This window comes from Tenrec ecaudatus, chromosome 4, assembly GCF_050624435.1.
Source record: "Tenrec ecaudatus isolate mTenEca1 chromosome 4, mTenEca1.hap1, whole genome shotgun sequence".
In the NCBI taxonomy this organism is placed as follows: domain Eukaryota; kingdom Metazoa; phylum Chordata; class Mammalia; order Afrosoricida; family Tenrecidae; genus Tenrec; species Tenrec ecaudatus.
Genome location: NC_134533.1, coordinates 172,178,277 through 172,193,755, shown reverse-complemented (window position 1 = coordinate 172,193,755; position 15,479 = coordinate 172,178,277). Strand labels below are relative to the sequence as shown.

At 57.2% G+C, this 15,479-nt stretch overlaps 1 protein-coding gene across 1 annotated transcript; it reads left to right on the top strand.

The window, feature by feature from the left end:
• The first annotated feature begins 1,937 nt into the window (after positions 1-1,937).
• Positions 1,938-15,175, top strand: VILL (villin like). The gene is made up of 19 exons (XM_075547886.1): positions 1,938-2,003; positions 2,123-2,199; positions 2,611-2,814; positions 4,032-4,140; positions 5,711-5,821; positions 6,094-6,293; positions 6,618-6,696; positions 6,799-6,897; positions 7,068-7,206; positions 7,354-7,454; positions 9,268-9,405; positions 9,496-9,654; positions 10,126-10,305; positions 10,799-10,944; positions 11,965-12,109; positions 13,905-14,102; positions 14,323-14,382; positions 14,518-14,763; positions 14,972-15,175. Exons 1-19 carry the CDS (start codon positions 1,938-1,940, stop codon positions 15,083-15,085), a joined length of 2,571 nt encoding a protein of 856 aa, XP_075404001.1. The 3' UTR covers positions 15,086-15,175.
• Positions 15,176-15,479: the final 304 nt, after the last annotated feature.

The window sequence follows — 15,479 nt, the reverse complement described above, 5'->3', positions numbered from 1 at the left end:
CAATCCCTGCCTACGGACTGTGTCCTGTCAGGGTAACCAGACCCTAACAATATATCACGTGTCTGAAGGGGCAACTGTACAGCTATAATATATCAAGATTACAGTAAAGTCCTAGAGAATAGGACAGATAGGGGAGAAGATAAAATGAAGGAGTCAGGCACATTTCATAGTACTACGCTCACCTCACCCCCTCCTTATGGTCCACGTGGAGGTGTGGGAGGAGGAGAGGGAGAGAGCGGGAAGGAGGGGAGCCTGGAGGAGAGAGATTTATTTATAACCAAGGTTTATTTATACTTGGGGGTGTGTAAGCCCCCTAATTACAGGTAATGACTTATGTCACAGAAAGGGGTACTGCCATAGGCAATATAGCAATGGGAAGGGGACGATCTAGGGGTGTACAAGCACTAAGAAGAGGAAGGATTAGGGGTACACATGTGACAAAATGGGAGGTTCCTGGATTCATGACAGCAGCCTAACCTTGACCGTCCTTGAGCTGCTGGCTTGACTTCTTCTGAGCTCTCCAGGGAAACAAGCACTACTCTGATCAGTCGGGTGTGAGCCCCACCTACCGTGGACCAGACAATAGTCTGATTGCTTTGGATGGCTGATGCCTTTAGGAAGACATCTCCAAACATCTGACCTCCCACCATGTGCTGGCAAGCAGCCTCTTAGGTTTGGCATCTATTTGGGGGATAAAAACTGGGGGAAAGCCTTTTTGTACCCCCACAGTGTCCCTTGATACAAGCAGAGCTTTCCCCTTATCTGTAGACAGGCTCTCGGTCTCTAGAGACTGTCTCCACGCAACCAGTCCCTCTCCAGAGGGCAATGGTTTTGTCTGCCAGCAGTGCCCACCTTGAACTCCTTGTCCCTGTGCCTAACACCTGCCCTTACCCACAGAGCTTGGCCCAGCCAGACAAAAACCAAGTCCCTATCTGCCAGACCTCTGCAGGCTACCTGCAGTGACTGTCCTAGTGTGTGATGTGTGTATTTGTTCTCAAACAACAACAAACTCACTGTCATTGAGAGTGACCCTGCAGGATGGGGTAGAACTGCCCCCTGTGGGTTTCTGAGACTGTAAGTCTTTACTGGAGTAGAAAACCTCGTCTTCCTCCCTGGGAGCAGCTGGTGGCTGCGAACTGATGACTTTTCGGTTAGCAGCCCAACAAGTAACCCGCTAAGCCACCAAGGTTCCCTCTGAATGAAAGTTGTGTTTTCCCTCCCAGAAGGGACAAAGGAAGGGAGGAGCCAGCCAGGGTGCAGTATAGCACCGATGAAACACACAACATTCCCTCTAGGTCTTTAGTGCCACCACCCCCCACTATCATGCCCCCAGATCTACCTCACAAATCTGGCTAGACCCGAGCATGTACACTGGCATAGATTAAGAGCTCTCAACACACAGAATTCAGGACAGATAACCCCCTCAGGACCAATAATAAGAGGAGCGATATCATGAGAGTAGGGGCAAGGTGGGGGAAGGAAAGGGGAACCAATCACAATGATGGACGTATAACCGCCCCCAACCCAGGGGGGCAAAAATAGAAATGTGGGTGAAGGGAGACAGTTGACAGTGTAATATATGAAAATAATAATAATTTATAGTTTATCAAGAGGTCATGAGGGTGGGAGGTGAGGGAGGGAGGGAAAAAAGAGGAGCTGATGCCAAGGGCTCAAGCAGAAAGAAAGTGCTTTGAAAAGAATGGTGGCAACCTGTGTACAAATGTGATTGATACAATGGGTGTATGGATGGTTATAAGAGCCTCCAATAAAATGATTTATATTAAAAAAAAAAAAGCAAGACAGTTGTGTTCTCTGAGGAAAGTGCTTTGGAGATCGGGGGTGGGGAGGGGACTTGCCTGGGGCCCAGAGCACAGGTGGCCTCCAGCCTGAGAACTCTGCTTCTTGTTCCTGGCTGGCTGCCTCCCCGCTGACCTAGGATGGACATTGGCGCGGACTTCTCAGCCATCGAGTGCCATCGGGCCCTCCACGTGTGGATCATTGAGGTGAGGGGCCTGCCTACAGGGGTGGGGGACACCGAGTAGAGGCGTGCCCCCCCTCCACAGTAGGCGTCTTAGAAGGGGGTGAGTCTCCTGAGTTGTGGGTGGGGCGTCTCCACCCTCAGAACCTGAAGATGGCGCCGGTGCCTGAGAAGGCTTACGGAAACTTCTTCCAAGGACACTGCTATATTGTCCTCCACGTGAGTTACTTGGGGAACATGTCTGAGGCGGAGGATCCCTGTGGGCAGCTCTGCTGGTTGATTGCTAACCACAAGGTCAGCAGTTCAAATCCACCAGCCATTCCTCGGGAGCAAGAGGAGGCTTCCTACTCCTTTATAGAGTCACAGTCTTGGAAACCCACAGGGGCAGTTTTACCCTGTCCCACGGGGCTGCTGAGGGTCAGACTCGACTGGATGGCGGTGAGTTTGGAACTAGGTCTCAGGGGTGACAAGGACTGGGGAATATGACAGCCCGGATGTAAGTTCCTCCCTGGGAACGGCTGAGAGACCTGAACTGCGTTTCTTAAGAGGGTCCCTGTCTGGGTGACTTCCCTCCCACTTCATGACCTGTGGAGTCAGCGGAGAATGCTTCCCACCCCACTCCCACCCTTTGGCCCCCAGAACCCAAAGGCCCCCCAGGAGCCATCCAGCGACCTGCACTACTGGGTTGGTGAGGCAGCAAGCAAGGAGGCACAGGAAGCAGCGGAGACCTTTGTGCAGCGGGTCCTACAGGCTCTGGGAGGCAGGGCTGTGCTGCACCGCGAGGCCCAGGGCCATGAGTCTGACTGCTTCCTCGGCTACTTCCGCCCCGGAGTCCTGTGAGCACTGCTCGGTCGGGTCGGGGTGGGCAGGGCAGGGGTGGTGGGGTGAGGGTGGGGACTGGAGCTGAGACAGCTGGGGGGTCACTATCCCCACACCCCTTTCTCCCTTAATGTGAGTGGGGTGTGTGTGTGTGCTTGCTTGCTTGCTTGCATGTGTGTGCTTTTGTTTCATGACACCCTTATTGAGACGTGATTCACATGCCCTACAACGCGTCCATTCAAGAGCGCCGGCTCAACCACTGCTAGTATAGTCAGATTTGGGGCACCCTTCACCCCAGTCAGAGCTGGAGCACCTTCATTTGCTCAAAAAGAAACCCATACTAGTTAACTCTCTCTGTTTCCCTCCATCACCCCGCCTGCCCCACTCCCCACCCCTATGCAAGCCCCAATCTACTTTCGCTGTATAGACTGACCTGTTGTAGACGTTTCCTGTAAATGGAATCATGCCGTATGGGGCTTGTCATGACTGGTGTTTTCCCTTACCATATGGTTTTCAAGGTTCATCCAAGCAATACTGCTGCCTCAGTACTTCATTCTTTTTTCTTACTGAGTAATATTCCCTTGCGTGGATATACCACCTCTTATTTACCCAGTTCCCTGTTGCTGGACATTTCACTTGTTTCCACTTTTTATGAGTAAAGCGGCTATAAACATGTGTACATGCTTTTGTGCACATGGAGGCTTTACTTCTTTGGGGTATATGTCTCCAAGGGCACCCTGATATTGGCTGGACTTTGCATTTACCTCCCTGTGCCCTGTAAAAATAGGACTGTCACTGCCCTTTGAGCCAAACTTTTAAAAATCATAATAACTGTAAGTATTTAAGCCGAACCATGGGAAATTACCAATAAACTACCATTTACGTTTCATAGTGAACCCAAATACCTACTTATAGTCACACCTAACACAAGCGTGCATGTGTATGTGTATGTGTAGAAATACCTACAGACATCCAGGAATTGCTATGCCCACCCACACACACTCATGTCTACACTTACCTGGATAAACAGGTGCATAATGCACGCCCTCATGAATGCACCAATGGACATGCAGATGCACATTCATGTCCCAGCGTGTAAACACATGGGCATGTACATGCAGATGTTCACATCTGTGCACACATCCATTCGGCAGGCTCATGTGTGCCCCCATGTGTGTACACTCATGGGCCTACATCTGCTCTTGTCCTACATGGACCCCGTCTCCCTCCTCAGCTACAGGAAGGGAGGCCTTGCCTCTGGCCTCAGGCACACGGAGACTAACATTTACAGCATACGGAGACTGCTGCACATCAGAGGGGGGAAACACGTGTCCGGCACAGAGGTGAGCAGCCCCAGGGATGCTGTGGGAAGTGGAGAGATTGGGGTGGGGGTGTGCCACAGGGTAGCCAACAGTTTGCCTTCCCAAGGGTCTACCGTGAATGAGGAGAGGGAAAGTGAGCCAGTCTTCTAGGCCCGCCTCTGCCCAGCTCGCCTGAGCCCCTCTTGGTTTCTTCATCCTCCTCTTGGGCGGATGAATAACAAGATGGCGGCCTAGATGGCCCTCTCCAGCAGCACAATGGAGAACAGCATGGCTTGGGGTGGGGGTGCCAGACCCACATTCTCTTACACACATTGTCCTCGCCATCCGTGGTTGCCCCCGGCGTCACTCTCATCCATATGGCACCGTTGTGCCAATGAGAAAAGGTGCTCCCTACTTCCCAAAGACCCCAAAGCTAGCTCGCTGCCATCAGCTCACGCCAACTCACGGAGACCCCACAGGACAGGGTAGAACTGCCCCTGTGGGTTTCCGAGACCCCAACTCCTCACAGGAGTGGAAAACCCTGTCTTTCTCGCACAGACCTGCTGGTGATTTTGAACTGCCGGCCTTGTGGTTAGCAGCCCCGCGCGTAACCACGACGGCCACCAGCGCTCCCCTTTGTCTGGAAATTATCACCCAGTTCTGAGTTTGTTGGAGCAGAGCACTGTGCTGCCACGTGGCAGGCATGTGGCTTTGCGTCATCGACGAGAGGAAGGGGTCCAGATGCCAATGGCCATTGCGCCCACACTCTGTGACCTAAGGAAGGATCTGGCAGCCCCGTGGTCCTGGTCAGGCCGGGACGCTGAGCAGCCCCTCGTTGACCTGTCATCAGAATTTAGTGCAGCGCCTCTTACTCTCAGAGGAGTCTCATAAGTGATACTCACCCCTTCCGCCACACAGGCGCATGGGCATTGTTGCCCATGAATGCACACGCTGAGTCACATTTTTTTATATAAATCATTTTATTGAGGGCTCTTACAGCTCTTATCACAATCCATACATCCATCGTATCAAGCATATGTGTCCATAGGTTGCCATCATCCTTTTCAAAACATTTTCTTTCTACTTGACCCCTTGGGATCAGCTCTTTTTTCCCTCCCTCCCCCACCTTCCCACCCTCGTGACCTCTTAATAAATTATAAATGATTATTATGTTCGTATCTTATACCATCTGCTGTTTCCCCTCACCCACGTTTCTGTTGTTCATCCCGCTGGGAGGGGGCTGCACACCGAGTCACATTTCATATGCCCCCATCTACATACAAATGTGATCCCGGGACAGGCATCCATTTGTACGCACGTGCACCGCCGCAGCACACACGAAGCCAGCAGTGGTCTCTCTGGGAAAGGCAGTGTTCCCTACAGTCACTTGTCTTGCAATGCACAGTGGCACCCACTGTGTCCCTCGGGCTCAACCCTGATGGCACAGCTGCATGGCTGTATGCCCTGACAGGTGGTGCAACCGGGTCACATGCATGCCCAGCTCCATGCACACAGGGTAATATGTCCCGGCAGTGACCAGCTGCGCTACCCACTGGCCTGGGTCTGATGGAATGATACGGGTCTTCTCTCCTGTCCCTCCTGGCTTTGGCAGGTGGCACTCTCCTGGAACAGCTTTAATAAGGGCGACATCTTCCTGCTGGACCTGGGCAAGGTGATGATCCAATGGAACGGACCACAGTCCAGTAGCTCTGCAAAGGCTCGGGTCAGTGTCCTCCAGGAATTAGAAGGTGCCGGGCTTGGGGGTCAGGGTGGTCCCTTGAGTGTCCATCTTCCAGCCTGCTGAAGGATGGGTGTGGCTCATCCGGACACCATGGGAGGCACCCATGAGGTGCCAGCAGAACCCAGAACTTACCATGGTGATGACTCTGGAGGCCAGATGAAATGGCACAGCTTCTCCCTAGTGCCAGCCTTGGGCACTAGGCTGGATTGAGAGGTCCCCCAGGGAAGCCCTGACTGGCAGGTCCTCTCCCCCAGGGGCTGGCCCTGACCTGCAGCCTCCGGAACAAGGAGCGTGGTGGTCGCGCACAGATTTGCGTGGTGGATGACGAGGGTGAAGCCCCCAAGCTCGTGCGAATCATGGAGGAGGTGCTGGGTGGCCGACGGGGGAACCTGCGAGGCGCCATGCCCAGCGAGCGTATTAACCAGCTGCAGAAGGCCAACGTCCGCCTCTACCAGTGAGCAGACCTCCCCTCGGTGGGAGGGTGGACAGTGCCCATCAGGACTTCACTCACAGTGGCTATAGAAAACTCTCCAGAAAACATGCTCGTGGCCTTCAGGATAGACCACATTGAACCCTGCCTAGACTCTTGTACAGACAGGTGGCCCATTGTACAGACAGAAGGCTGAGGGCCAGCGAGCTGCCTGAGACTCAGCAGCAAGACTGTGGGAAAATCAGGAAACTCAGGACCCCTGGGCTCTAGTCCCTCTGCCTCTGGGGCCTGGTGGGGAGGGGGCAGGGCTACAAAGGGGCTCCCCTCACCTGACTGCTTATATCCCAGTGCCTACCAGAAGGGGGAGGACTTCGTGATTCAGGAGCTGGCCACCTGCCCACTGACCCAGGACCTACTGCAGGAGGAGGTGAGGCAGGCTGGGCCCGCCCCTCTTCCCTCCTCCCCCTGCCCCGCCCCCAGCCCCGGTCTGGCCGAGACCACCGCTGAAGAGCCACACTCTGGCGCGCAGAACTGCTACCTCCTGGACCAGGGTGGCTTCAAGGTGTACATGTGGCAAGGCCGGAGATACAGCCCGCGGGAGAAAAAGGCTGCTTTCAGCCGGGCAGTGGTGAGCCGGGCCGGAGCCCTGTCCTGGCACTTGAGTGGAAACAGCCCTGATCTTGCAGTGGGGTGGGGATGGGAGGGAGGAATGGGTGGGAGGCTGGAGCCGAGCAGGAGGGAGGGCTGGGGGCCGGGAGCAGAAAGGTGCCCCCAGGCCTGACAGAGCCCCCGCCCCAGAGCTTCATCCAGGCCAAGGGCTACCCAGCCTACACCAACGTGGAGGTGCTAGAGGACGGTGCCGAGTCGGCTGCGTTCAAACAGCTCTTCCGCACGTGGGTTAAGGAGCCAAACAAGAAAATGAAACCGAGGGGGCCGGGTAAGGGGCGGGGCCTGGAGGTGGGGGGGAACCAGCTGAGGGGCCCTGAACCTGGGCTACTCTCTGGAGCAGGGCGAGCTGGGACCTGAGGGGGCGGAGCTTGTGAGTTCGAGTAGCCAAGGATGCCCTTCATTTGCCTGGTCCCAGGTACATCGGTGCCAGCACAGTTGGATGTGAGGCAGCTGCCCAGCCGACCCGAGCTAGCGGCCCAGCTCAGGATGGTGGACGATGGGTCTGGGAAGGTGGAGGTGAGAGGGCCGCTGGCCCGACCCAGGGAGGTGAGGAAGGCTGCTTCACGCTGCTCAGTAAAACGAGCCAGGTACAGCCAGGTGTGCACCGCACACCACCAAAGACAGGTGTGCCTGTGCACAGCCGCTGGGCTCGGCCCCCTTGGACACCATCATGCGCTAACTGCCCACAGCCACGGCCACAGCGGAAGGCACACGCAGTCCCACGCAGACACGTTATTGTACCCTGCTATTGGGCATGTGGTACAATCACCCATATGCAAACACTGACATACCCACACCTTGTAAGGGTGCCTGGTCACAGACACACAACACTCACAGTCAAGAACACAACTGCAAGTGTGAGACTACACGAAACACATCACCCACAACCCAGCCACCCACAGGGCCACCATCACAGACACGCAGCCCGTGCTGTCCCCCACTTGCTTGTCCGGCGGTCTCTGCCCACCAGTGTTCGGGAAGGAACAGGGTAGGGTGGCCACTTTTCCAGGGGTCATCCCGGAAAAGGGTGCAGTCTTCACTAGTGGGCTGACCCACTGAATAGGCCTCTGGGTTCCTTTGGGCCTCCACAGTTTTTCTCCCTGAGAGGTGGGGGTTGAAGCTGGGCCTTCTCTGGTCCCAAGGCTGTCAGGAGGATGGGTCCCCAGTGGTATGAGGACAGGGAGCACCCTGCTGTGGGATCCCAGGAGCGGGACTGAGGGACCCACCCGAGAGGCTGCTTCTTTCTCCAAGGTTGTCTGTTGCATCTGCCCCAAGCTAGCGAGTGGGGAGGTCTGGGGACACAGGGGGAGGCCGGGGGCTGGGGGGAGGAGAGGGAGGACAGAGAAAAGGCGAGGGGCAGACAGAGAGACAAGGGAAAACAAGGTGAGGGCAAGAGCCGAGAGATGGGAGGCCAGGGAGCAAGGAAAGAGGCGGCTGGAGCAGGAGAGGCTGGTGGGAAGGTCACGAGTGGGCGGGGAGGGAGCGCAGACATGGGGAGGCCGAGAGGACCAAACCCGGGGGCCTGGGTGGCATGTGGCCGGACCTGCTGCTTCTGCCAGAAGGAGGTCGTGGATGCTCTGGTGGGCGGAGAGTGCCCCAGACAAAGCTCTCAAACCCTGTGTGAGTCCAGATGCCCACTCTTCTAGTTCTTGCTGTGTGGAGGCTCAGCGAGAAGGGTGTTGTCCCAGCTTTACCAAACCAAACCAAGCCAGAAAACTCACTGCCATCAAGTTGACTCCAACTCTGGGCAACCAGAAAGAGCTCACTCCCAAGATGGGTTTGGACCTGGTCTACTGGCTCCAGATCCCACGCTGCCCCCCCCCACCCCAGGGACAAGGCACACTGACAGGCATGCGGAAGTGTGTTTGACAAGTTGTCTTTGAACCGGCTTTCTTGTTTTAAGCACCACTGGAAGGAAAGAAAATGTTTAAAAATTTCCCGAGAACCTTACTTTTCGGCCTAGCTTCTGCTGCCCCGTCCTGAGCTCAGAGCAGCTCTGTGGGCTGGCCCACCCGTACTTGGGCTGCAGTTGGCAAGGGGGCGTGTAACAAGGAGCAGGCTGTCCCCACCGCCTCCTGAGCCCTTACCACCGCTTTTTGCCCGGCACCACACTGAACTCAGAGCCCTGGCTGAGCAGGCCAGAGCAGGTGTGCTGGGACCCCTGGGCTCTAGGGGAAGAGTGTCCTCCTCAGTCCCCGGTGTGAGTCCAGCAGAAAGCCCAGGGCAGGCCCAGAGCTGGGGAAAACCCTGGGCCCATATGGCTAGAACGGGTAGGCAGGCAGGTCCTCGTGAAGAAACCACCCGCGCCGTTGTGTCTTCTGACCCCCAGGTGTGGTGCATCCAGGACGGAGGCCGGCAGCTCCTGGACCCCAAGCATCACGGGCAGTTGTGCGCAGACAACTGCTACCTTGTTCTCTACACATACCAGAAGCTGGGCCGCACCCAGTATATCCTGTATCTGTGGCAGGTGCAGCGGGCCGGGGGCAGGAGTGGGCGTGGGGTGGATGGTGGGCACGTAAAGCCTGAGAGCCACAAGGCTGAGAGTGGCCTGTTGCAGGGCCACCAGGCCACCCCCGACATGATGCAGGCCCTGAGCCGCAACGCCGAGGAGCTGGACCTCCTATACGCCGGCGCTCTGGTGCAGGCGCACGTGACCATGGGCAGCGATCCCCCCCACTTCCTCGCCATGTTCCAGGGCCAGCTGGTAGTCTTCCAGGTATGACCGCACCTCTGCCTGTCAGCTTCTCCTTGGGCCTGTGGCTCTCTTCAGGCCTGGGGACCCAGCTCACCTCTCCCCAGGGTTCCTGGTGCTGGTTGGAAGCCAGGGAGCTCCAAAGGTGGGCCCTGCCTGAATTTCTAACCCTGGTCCCCAGAGCTGGCCCCAAAGCAGGAACACTACATGGAAAATGACCTCTGGACTGGTCCGGGGTCACACACAGACAAAACTGGTCCCCAAGGTCCCCTTTGAGGCCCGGAAATCTGCTCGCCCTGACGTGTCAGAGACGGGCTAAAGGTCCCTTCAGAAAGGGCACAAGTCAGGCAGAATCCCCATACTCCCCACGCAGGATGTCCAGGAGGTCATAGCAGGAGGTCCTTGGAGTCCCAGGGCAGTTTGTCCCACACGGGGTGGAGGGTAGGGGGGGAGCAGGCCCTCTTGCCTCAGCCTGAGGCCCAGCCCTGTTTGCAGGGCATCTCCAGGCACGGCGGGAAGGAGCGGTCAGCATCTGCCCCCCGGCTCTTCCACGTGCGAGGCTCCGACAGCCACAACACCAAGACCATGGAGGTGCCAGCCCGAGCCTCCTCCCTCCGCTCCAGTGACGTCTTCCTGCTGGTCACTCTGAGCGGCTGCTACCTCTGGTTTGGGAAGGTACCTTCTGAACTCCCCACTTTCCTCATGCCCGGGCAGTGGTGACGGCCAGGGGACGGCCACTCCACAATAGGGACTGTGAGGAGGGCCTCAGACAGGCCTGGGGGCGGGGGGCAGGAGCCACACAGTGTCCCCTATGGAACCTGGGATGTTACACAGTGAGAGGGGGCCTGAGAGTCCACAGGCCAGAGCCAGGTCAGGCCAGCCGGCCTTCTCTCCTTTCCGCATTGAGCAAGGGACATGTTGCTTCCCATGCCTCTTAGGGGAAGGAGGAAGCCTAATCTTGTGTGCTAGAATTTTCTCTGCATTCCCAGCCTGGGGCCCTACATCCTGACTCTGGCTCTAGGACGGCTCAGATGGAGAGACTGAGACCTGGAGGAGAAATCAGGAAGATCATTGCTTATTCGTGACCCTCTCCAAGGGGTGGGGTATTGGGACTTTGGGCGAAGCCCCCACCGCTCCGCAGGGCCTCACCTAGTTCTTTACCTGCCAGGGCTGCACCGGTGACCAGCGTGAGATGGCCCATATGGTGGCCTCTCTCCTCTCCAGGGAAAACAAAGACGTAGTGCTGGAGGGTCGGGAGCCCCCACCCTTCTGGGAGGCCTTGGGGGGCCCGGCTCCCTACACCAGCAGTAAGAGGTAATGGTGGGGAGGAAAGAGCATTGTCCTTAGATAGAGGAGGGAACTGAGGCCCAGGGAAGGCGGATGGCTATTTAAGGGTCCCACAGAGAGCTGGAGAAACAAGATTAGAATGTGGGTCTCCCTGCCTGCCCACAGTTGCTCCCAGGAGTGCTGCCCACAGTTACTCCTGGGCCCTCAGTAACTTGGAGCAGGAAGATGCTGGTAAAGTGGCGGCACTGGTTCCCTCTGCTGGCCAAATCTTGCTCCTGCACCTTTCCCATGCTGGCTCAAAAAACCTCAGAGCTGTGGATTCTGGCTCCTAGCAACCCCATAGGGTAGAGTAGAACTGCCCTTACCCCAACCCCCGTGGGTTCCTGAGGTTGCAAATCTTTCCGGAAGCAGGCAGCATCATCTTTCTTCCACGGATCAGCTGGTGGTTTTCACCTGTGGTTAGCCAGGGCTCCTTCTCATGTGTCTCTCAGGGATCCTCAAGGTGGTCTGGCCCACAGTCACACAGCTGGGGGGATCTGAACATACACAGTGGGGTCTGCTATGTGGCTGTATGATGTGTGTGTGGTGGGTGCGGGTGTGACTGTGTGCAGGGAGCCGAGCCCTGGGCTGCTCTTTTCATGCCTGTGGGCCTGATGTATGCTCAGTGCCCCTTCTCCCCGACATTGCATAGCTTGACACTACTGCCTCCTCCCTCTGCTTCCCCTGTTCGTGAAGCTCCCCGTAGGGGTGGGCCAGGGTGCCTCCCAGTGCAGAGTGAGTGAGTGTATAGCTCAGGGCGTTCCTACCTTCCCTATTGGCTCCCCTCAAGTCTCAGCTGCCTGGACCCAGACAGCCCAGTCCCCTTTCTCTTTAACAGAGAGAAGCGGGAGTCAGAGTGGCACAGGGTGTCTGGAATCAACTATGGGGTGAGGGCTGGGGGCTGGGCAGAGGACCCCTGGCTCTCAAGGCTCCTAACCCTGGGCTGGCCTTGTCCGAGCGCTGCCCACACCCTCACGACCCTGCCGCACCCCCAACCCCACTGGACAGGCTCCCTGAGGAGGCCCCCAGCTTCCAGCCACGCCTGTTTGAGTGCTCCAGCCCAGAGGGCTGCCTGGTCCTCACGGAAGTGGTGTTCTTCAGCCAGGAGGACCTGGACAAGTATGACGTCATGCTGTTGGACACCTGGGAGGAGGTAAGACTGCCACCTCTGCCTGGCTGGAGTGTCTGCATTTGAGCGGCTGGGTTGCCGGGTGGTGGGTGGGAGGCCACGGGTGACACGTGTCACTGTGTGCTGACACCAGTGGAGGCAGCAGCACACCATGACCGTGTGCTTGGGACTCAGGTGTTTACTGACCATTTTTGTCACTGTCTAACTGCGGTGCCTTCCAATGGTGTGTGTGACTCCCAGGGACCTAGCGTCAGTGTTCCGTGAGTGAGGGTATGCCTCTGGTCAAGGCCTGGCCTGGGCGCACAGTGTGGTGAGGCACTCTGCAGGACCGTGTGTACTTATGTGACTGCGTAATTGTTTCAGTGTGACTGTCTGTGGCGGCTAGGTGTTGGGCTATGATCCGTGTGGTCGGCAGTTCGAAACCACCAGCAGCTCCACAGGAGAAAGACTGGGCTTTCTACTCCCGTCCACAGTTACTGTCTGGGAGACCCACGAGGGTCAGCACTGACTCAGTGGCCACTAGTGTGACTGGCTGTGTGTGGGCGCCTGTGAGGCTGAGCAAGGTTGTCTTTCTGTAGGACTATGTGTGACAGACAGACAGATGGACTGAGCGGCTGCAACTTGCTAGCTGCATGATTGTGTCTCGGTGCAGCCGTGAGTGCATGTGTCCGAGTGTGGACGCCAACATGATCACTGCAGCCAACAAGCCCTCTGAAGAGCCCTGGTGGTCTAGGGGGCTACACCCTGGTCTGCTAAACACAAGGCCAGCGGTTGAAAGCCTCTCCTTGGAAGTAATGAAAATGTAGTCTCGGGTTGGGAGGCCCCAGGGTGATGAAGAACCGAAACATGGGTGAAGGGAGACAGTGGACGGTGTAAGATATGGAAATAAAAATAATTTGTCCAGGGTTAATGAGGGTTGGAGGGGAAGAGAGAGGGGGAAAAGAGGAGCTGATACCAAGGGCTCAAGTAGAAAGAAAACATTTTTCAAAGGAGGATGGCAACATAGGTACAAGTGTACTTGGTGCAATGGATGTATGGGTTGTTATATGAGCTGCAAGAGCCAATAACATGATTTATTAAATTTAAAAATTAAAGAAACATTTTGTTTTGGAAACTCACAGGGACAGTTTTACTCTGTCCTATAGGATCGCTCTGAGTCTGTAGCACTGAGTACCAGGCCTAGTGTGGCCATGCCCCCCCTCTCCCCCTGGCTCTCTGCTCCAGCCCACGGTGGCATCTTCCTGTTCCCTAAGCAAGCAGGGAACACTGCCTCCTCCACAGAGTCCCCCACCTCGGGGCCTTTGCACTGGTGTTTCTTCTGGTCAGACCCCTTCCCCAGACATGGCCATGGCCTACCTGCTCACCTTACTCAAAAGGCGTGGTCACAGTAAGGCTCCCGAGTCTCCCTTAGAACCCCAATTCTCCACCAGCCGCACATGCGGTATCCTTTCCTTGTCAAGGTTTCTCCATGGGATACACTGTTTTTCTTTTTTCTGATCCCAACTATGTATCATACTCCCCCAATAACACCACAGCACCATGGAAACAGGGTTTTCTGACTTCCCCTTCCCCTTCCTGACCGAATCCCAGTGTCTACAGCAGGGCCTGGCACACAGGAAGTGCTCAATCCGTAGCCCTGCACGGAATGAAAACCTGCATGCCTGGGACCTGTTGTGAATCTATAGGGGCGTTGGCCCGCTGTCTGGTGGCAGGGGACAGGTTCTGAGGCCACCTGTGGATAGGGGCCCCCTGGGGCGGAGGCAATCAGCTCCTGGCAGCCCCTCCACCAGCCCCACATCCAGTCCTCTCTGTGACCCAGATCTTCCTGTGGCTGGGGGAAGCTGTGAGTGACCAGAAGGAGGCAGTGCTGGGCTGGGGCCGGGAGTACCTGAAGACCCACCCAGCGGGGAGAAGCCTGGCCACAACCATCATTTTGGCCAAGCAGGGCCTGGAGCCCCTTACCTTCACTGGCTGGTTCCTCACCTGGGACCCCTACAAGTGGACCGTGAGGCCTGAAGCCCCAGCCCCACCCTATGCTGGGCAGAGGGGTCTGCCCATGACAGGCTGGGGGAGGAGGGCCCACCCTGCCTGAGGAACTCCAATGTGTTGGGGGTGGTGTTGGGTAGGGGGAAGTCTGCCTGGGATTTCCACTGTGTGTATGTGGGGGGAGATCTGACCTTGTCCCTTTAATGCGCTGCTTCTGCCCCAGCCCTGACTCTTGTCCCCAGAGCGAACAGCCCTGTGAGGAGGTGGAGGGTGGCCTGGGAGCAGCGTCCAATCTCTCCACTCTAACGGCGGTGAGTCCTTGCCTTTCCCTCGCTGGTCAGCGGCCCTGCATGCTGGCCGCACCACCCACCGCGGGTCAGGTCAGTGAGGAGGAGTACTTGGAATTGGGGGCAAGAGAGCCCAGCCTGAAGCCCTTCTCCGGACAGGAAATTAATCACTTCCAGCTGTCCAGATCGTCGGGGAATGGCCCTCCAGGGCCCTTGGCCTTACCGGCCCTCCAGGGCTCCCAGGACTGCTCAGAGCGTGAGCTGGAGCTGGGCCCTAAGGCGGCCGCCATCGGCACCAGCAACGGCAGCAGCAGCTCGCTGGTCAGTGGGGTCCTGCCCCGGGAACAGCTCCTGAACCGGGCCGCTGAGGACCTGCCAGAGGGCGTGGACCCAGCCCGCAAGGAGGTGGGGGCCCAGAGCTTCTGCCACGCATGCCCCCAGCACTAAGGCCCCTAAAGCTGAGTCCCCGGGGCCCAGGTGGGGCACGCTGGGGGAGGGGCTTCAGGCAATGGACAGGCCGCCTGGGGAGAGTCTGCTCTAGATGGAGTGGTGGATGGGCCGGTGTGGGAGAGCCTTGAACGCCTTAACAGGCACCATGACACCCCACCCCCAGTTCTACCTCTCGGACTCTGACTTCCAAGCCATCTTCGGGAAGTCCAAGGAAGACTTCTACCGGCTGGCCTTGTGGCGTCAGCAGCAGGAGAAAAAGCAGCATGGCTTCTTCTGAGCCCAGGTCCTGTGAGAGGCACCTCGTGACCTGGGCCCAGCCCAACAAGTCAAACTCGGGTCCTTGGGGAGGCCGAGGCTCCAGGGTCACCACGCCTTGATTTTTGTCAATAAATAGGTGTGGCTAACACAGGGTGTGGTATGTGGTCTCAGGGCTGGGGCGCTACTTCTTGGTGGGGCCCAGAGAGGTCTGTGCTCTCCCCAGGGAAAGGCCAAACTGCCCCTTGCTTGCTCGTGTCCGCAGGGCCAAGCTTATTCGTGTGTGGGTCCCTCCAGACCTGCGGGGCAGACGACCCCTTCATAACCAGGCTGCGTGAGGGGCAGACAAGCAGAAGAGCTGGGTGCCAGCGCCCTAGGACACACAGGTCACAGATGGTCACAGCGAGGTGCAGCCA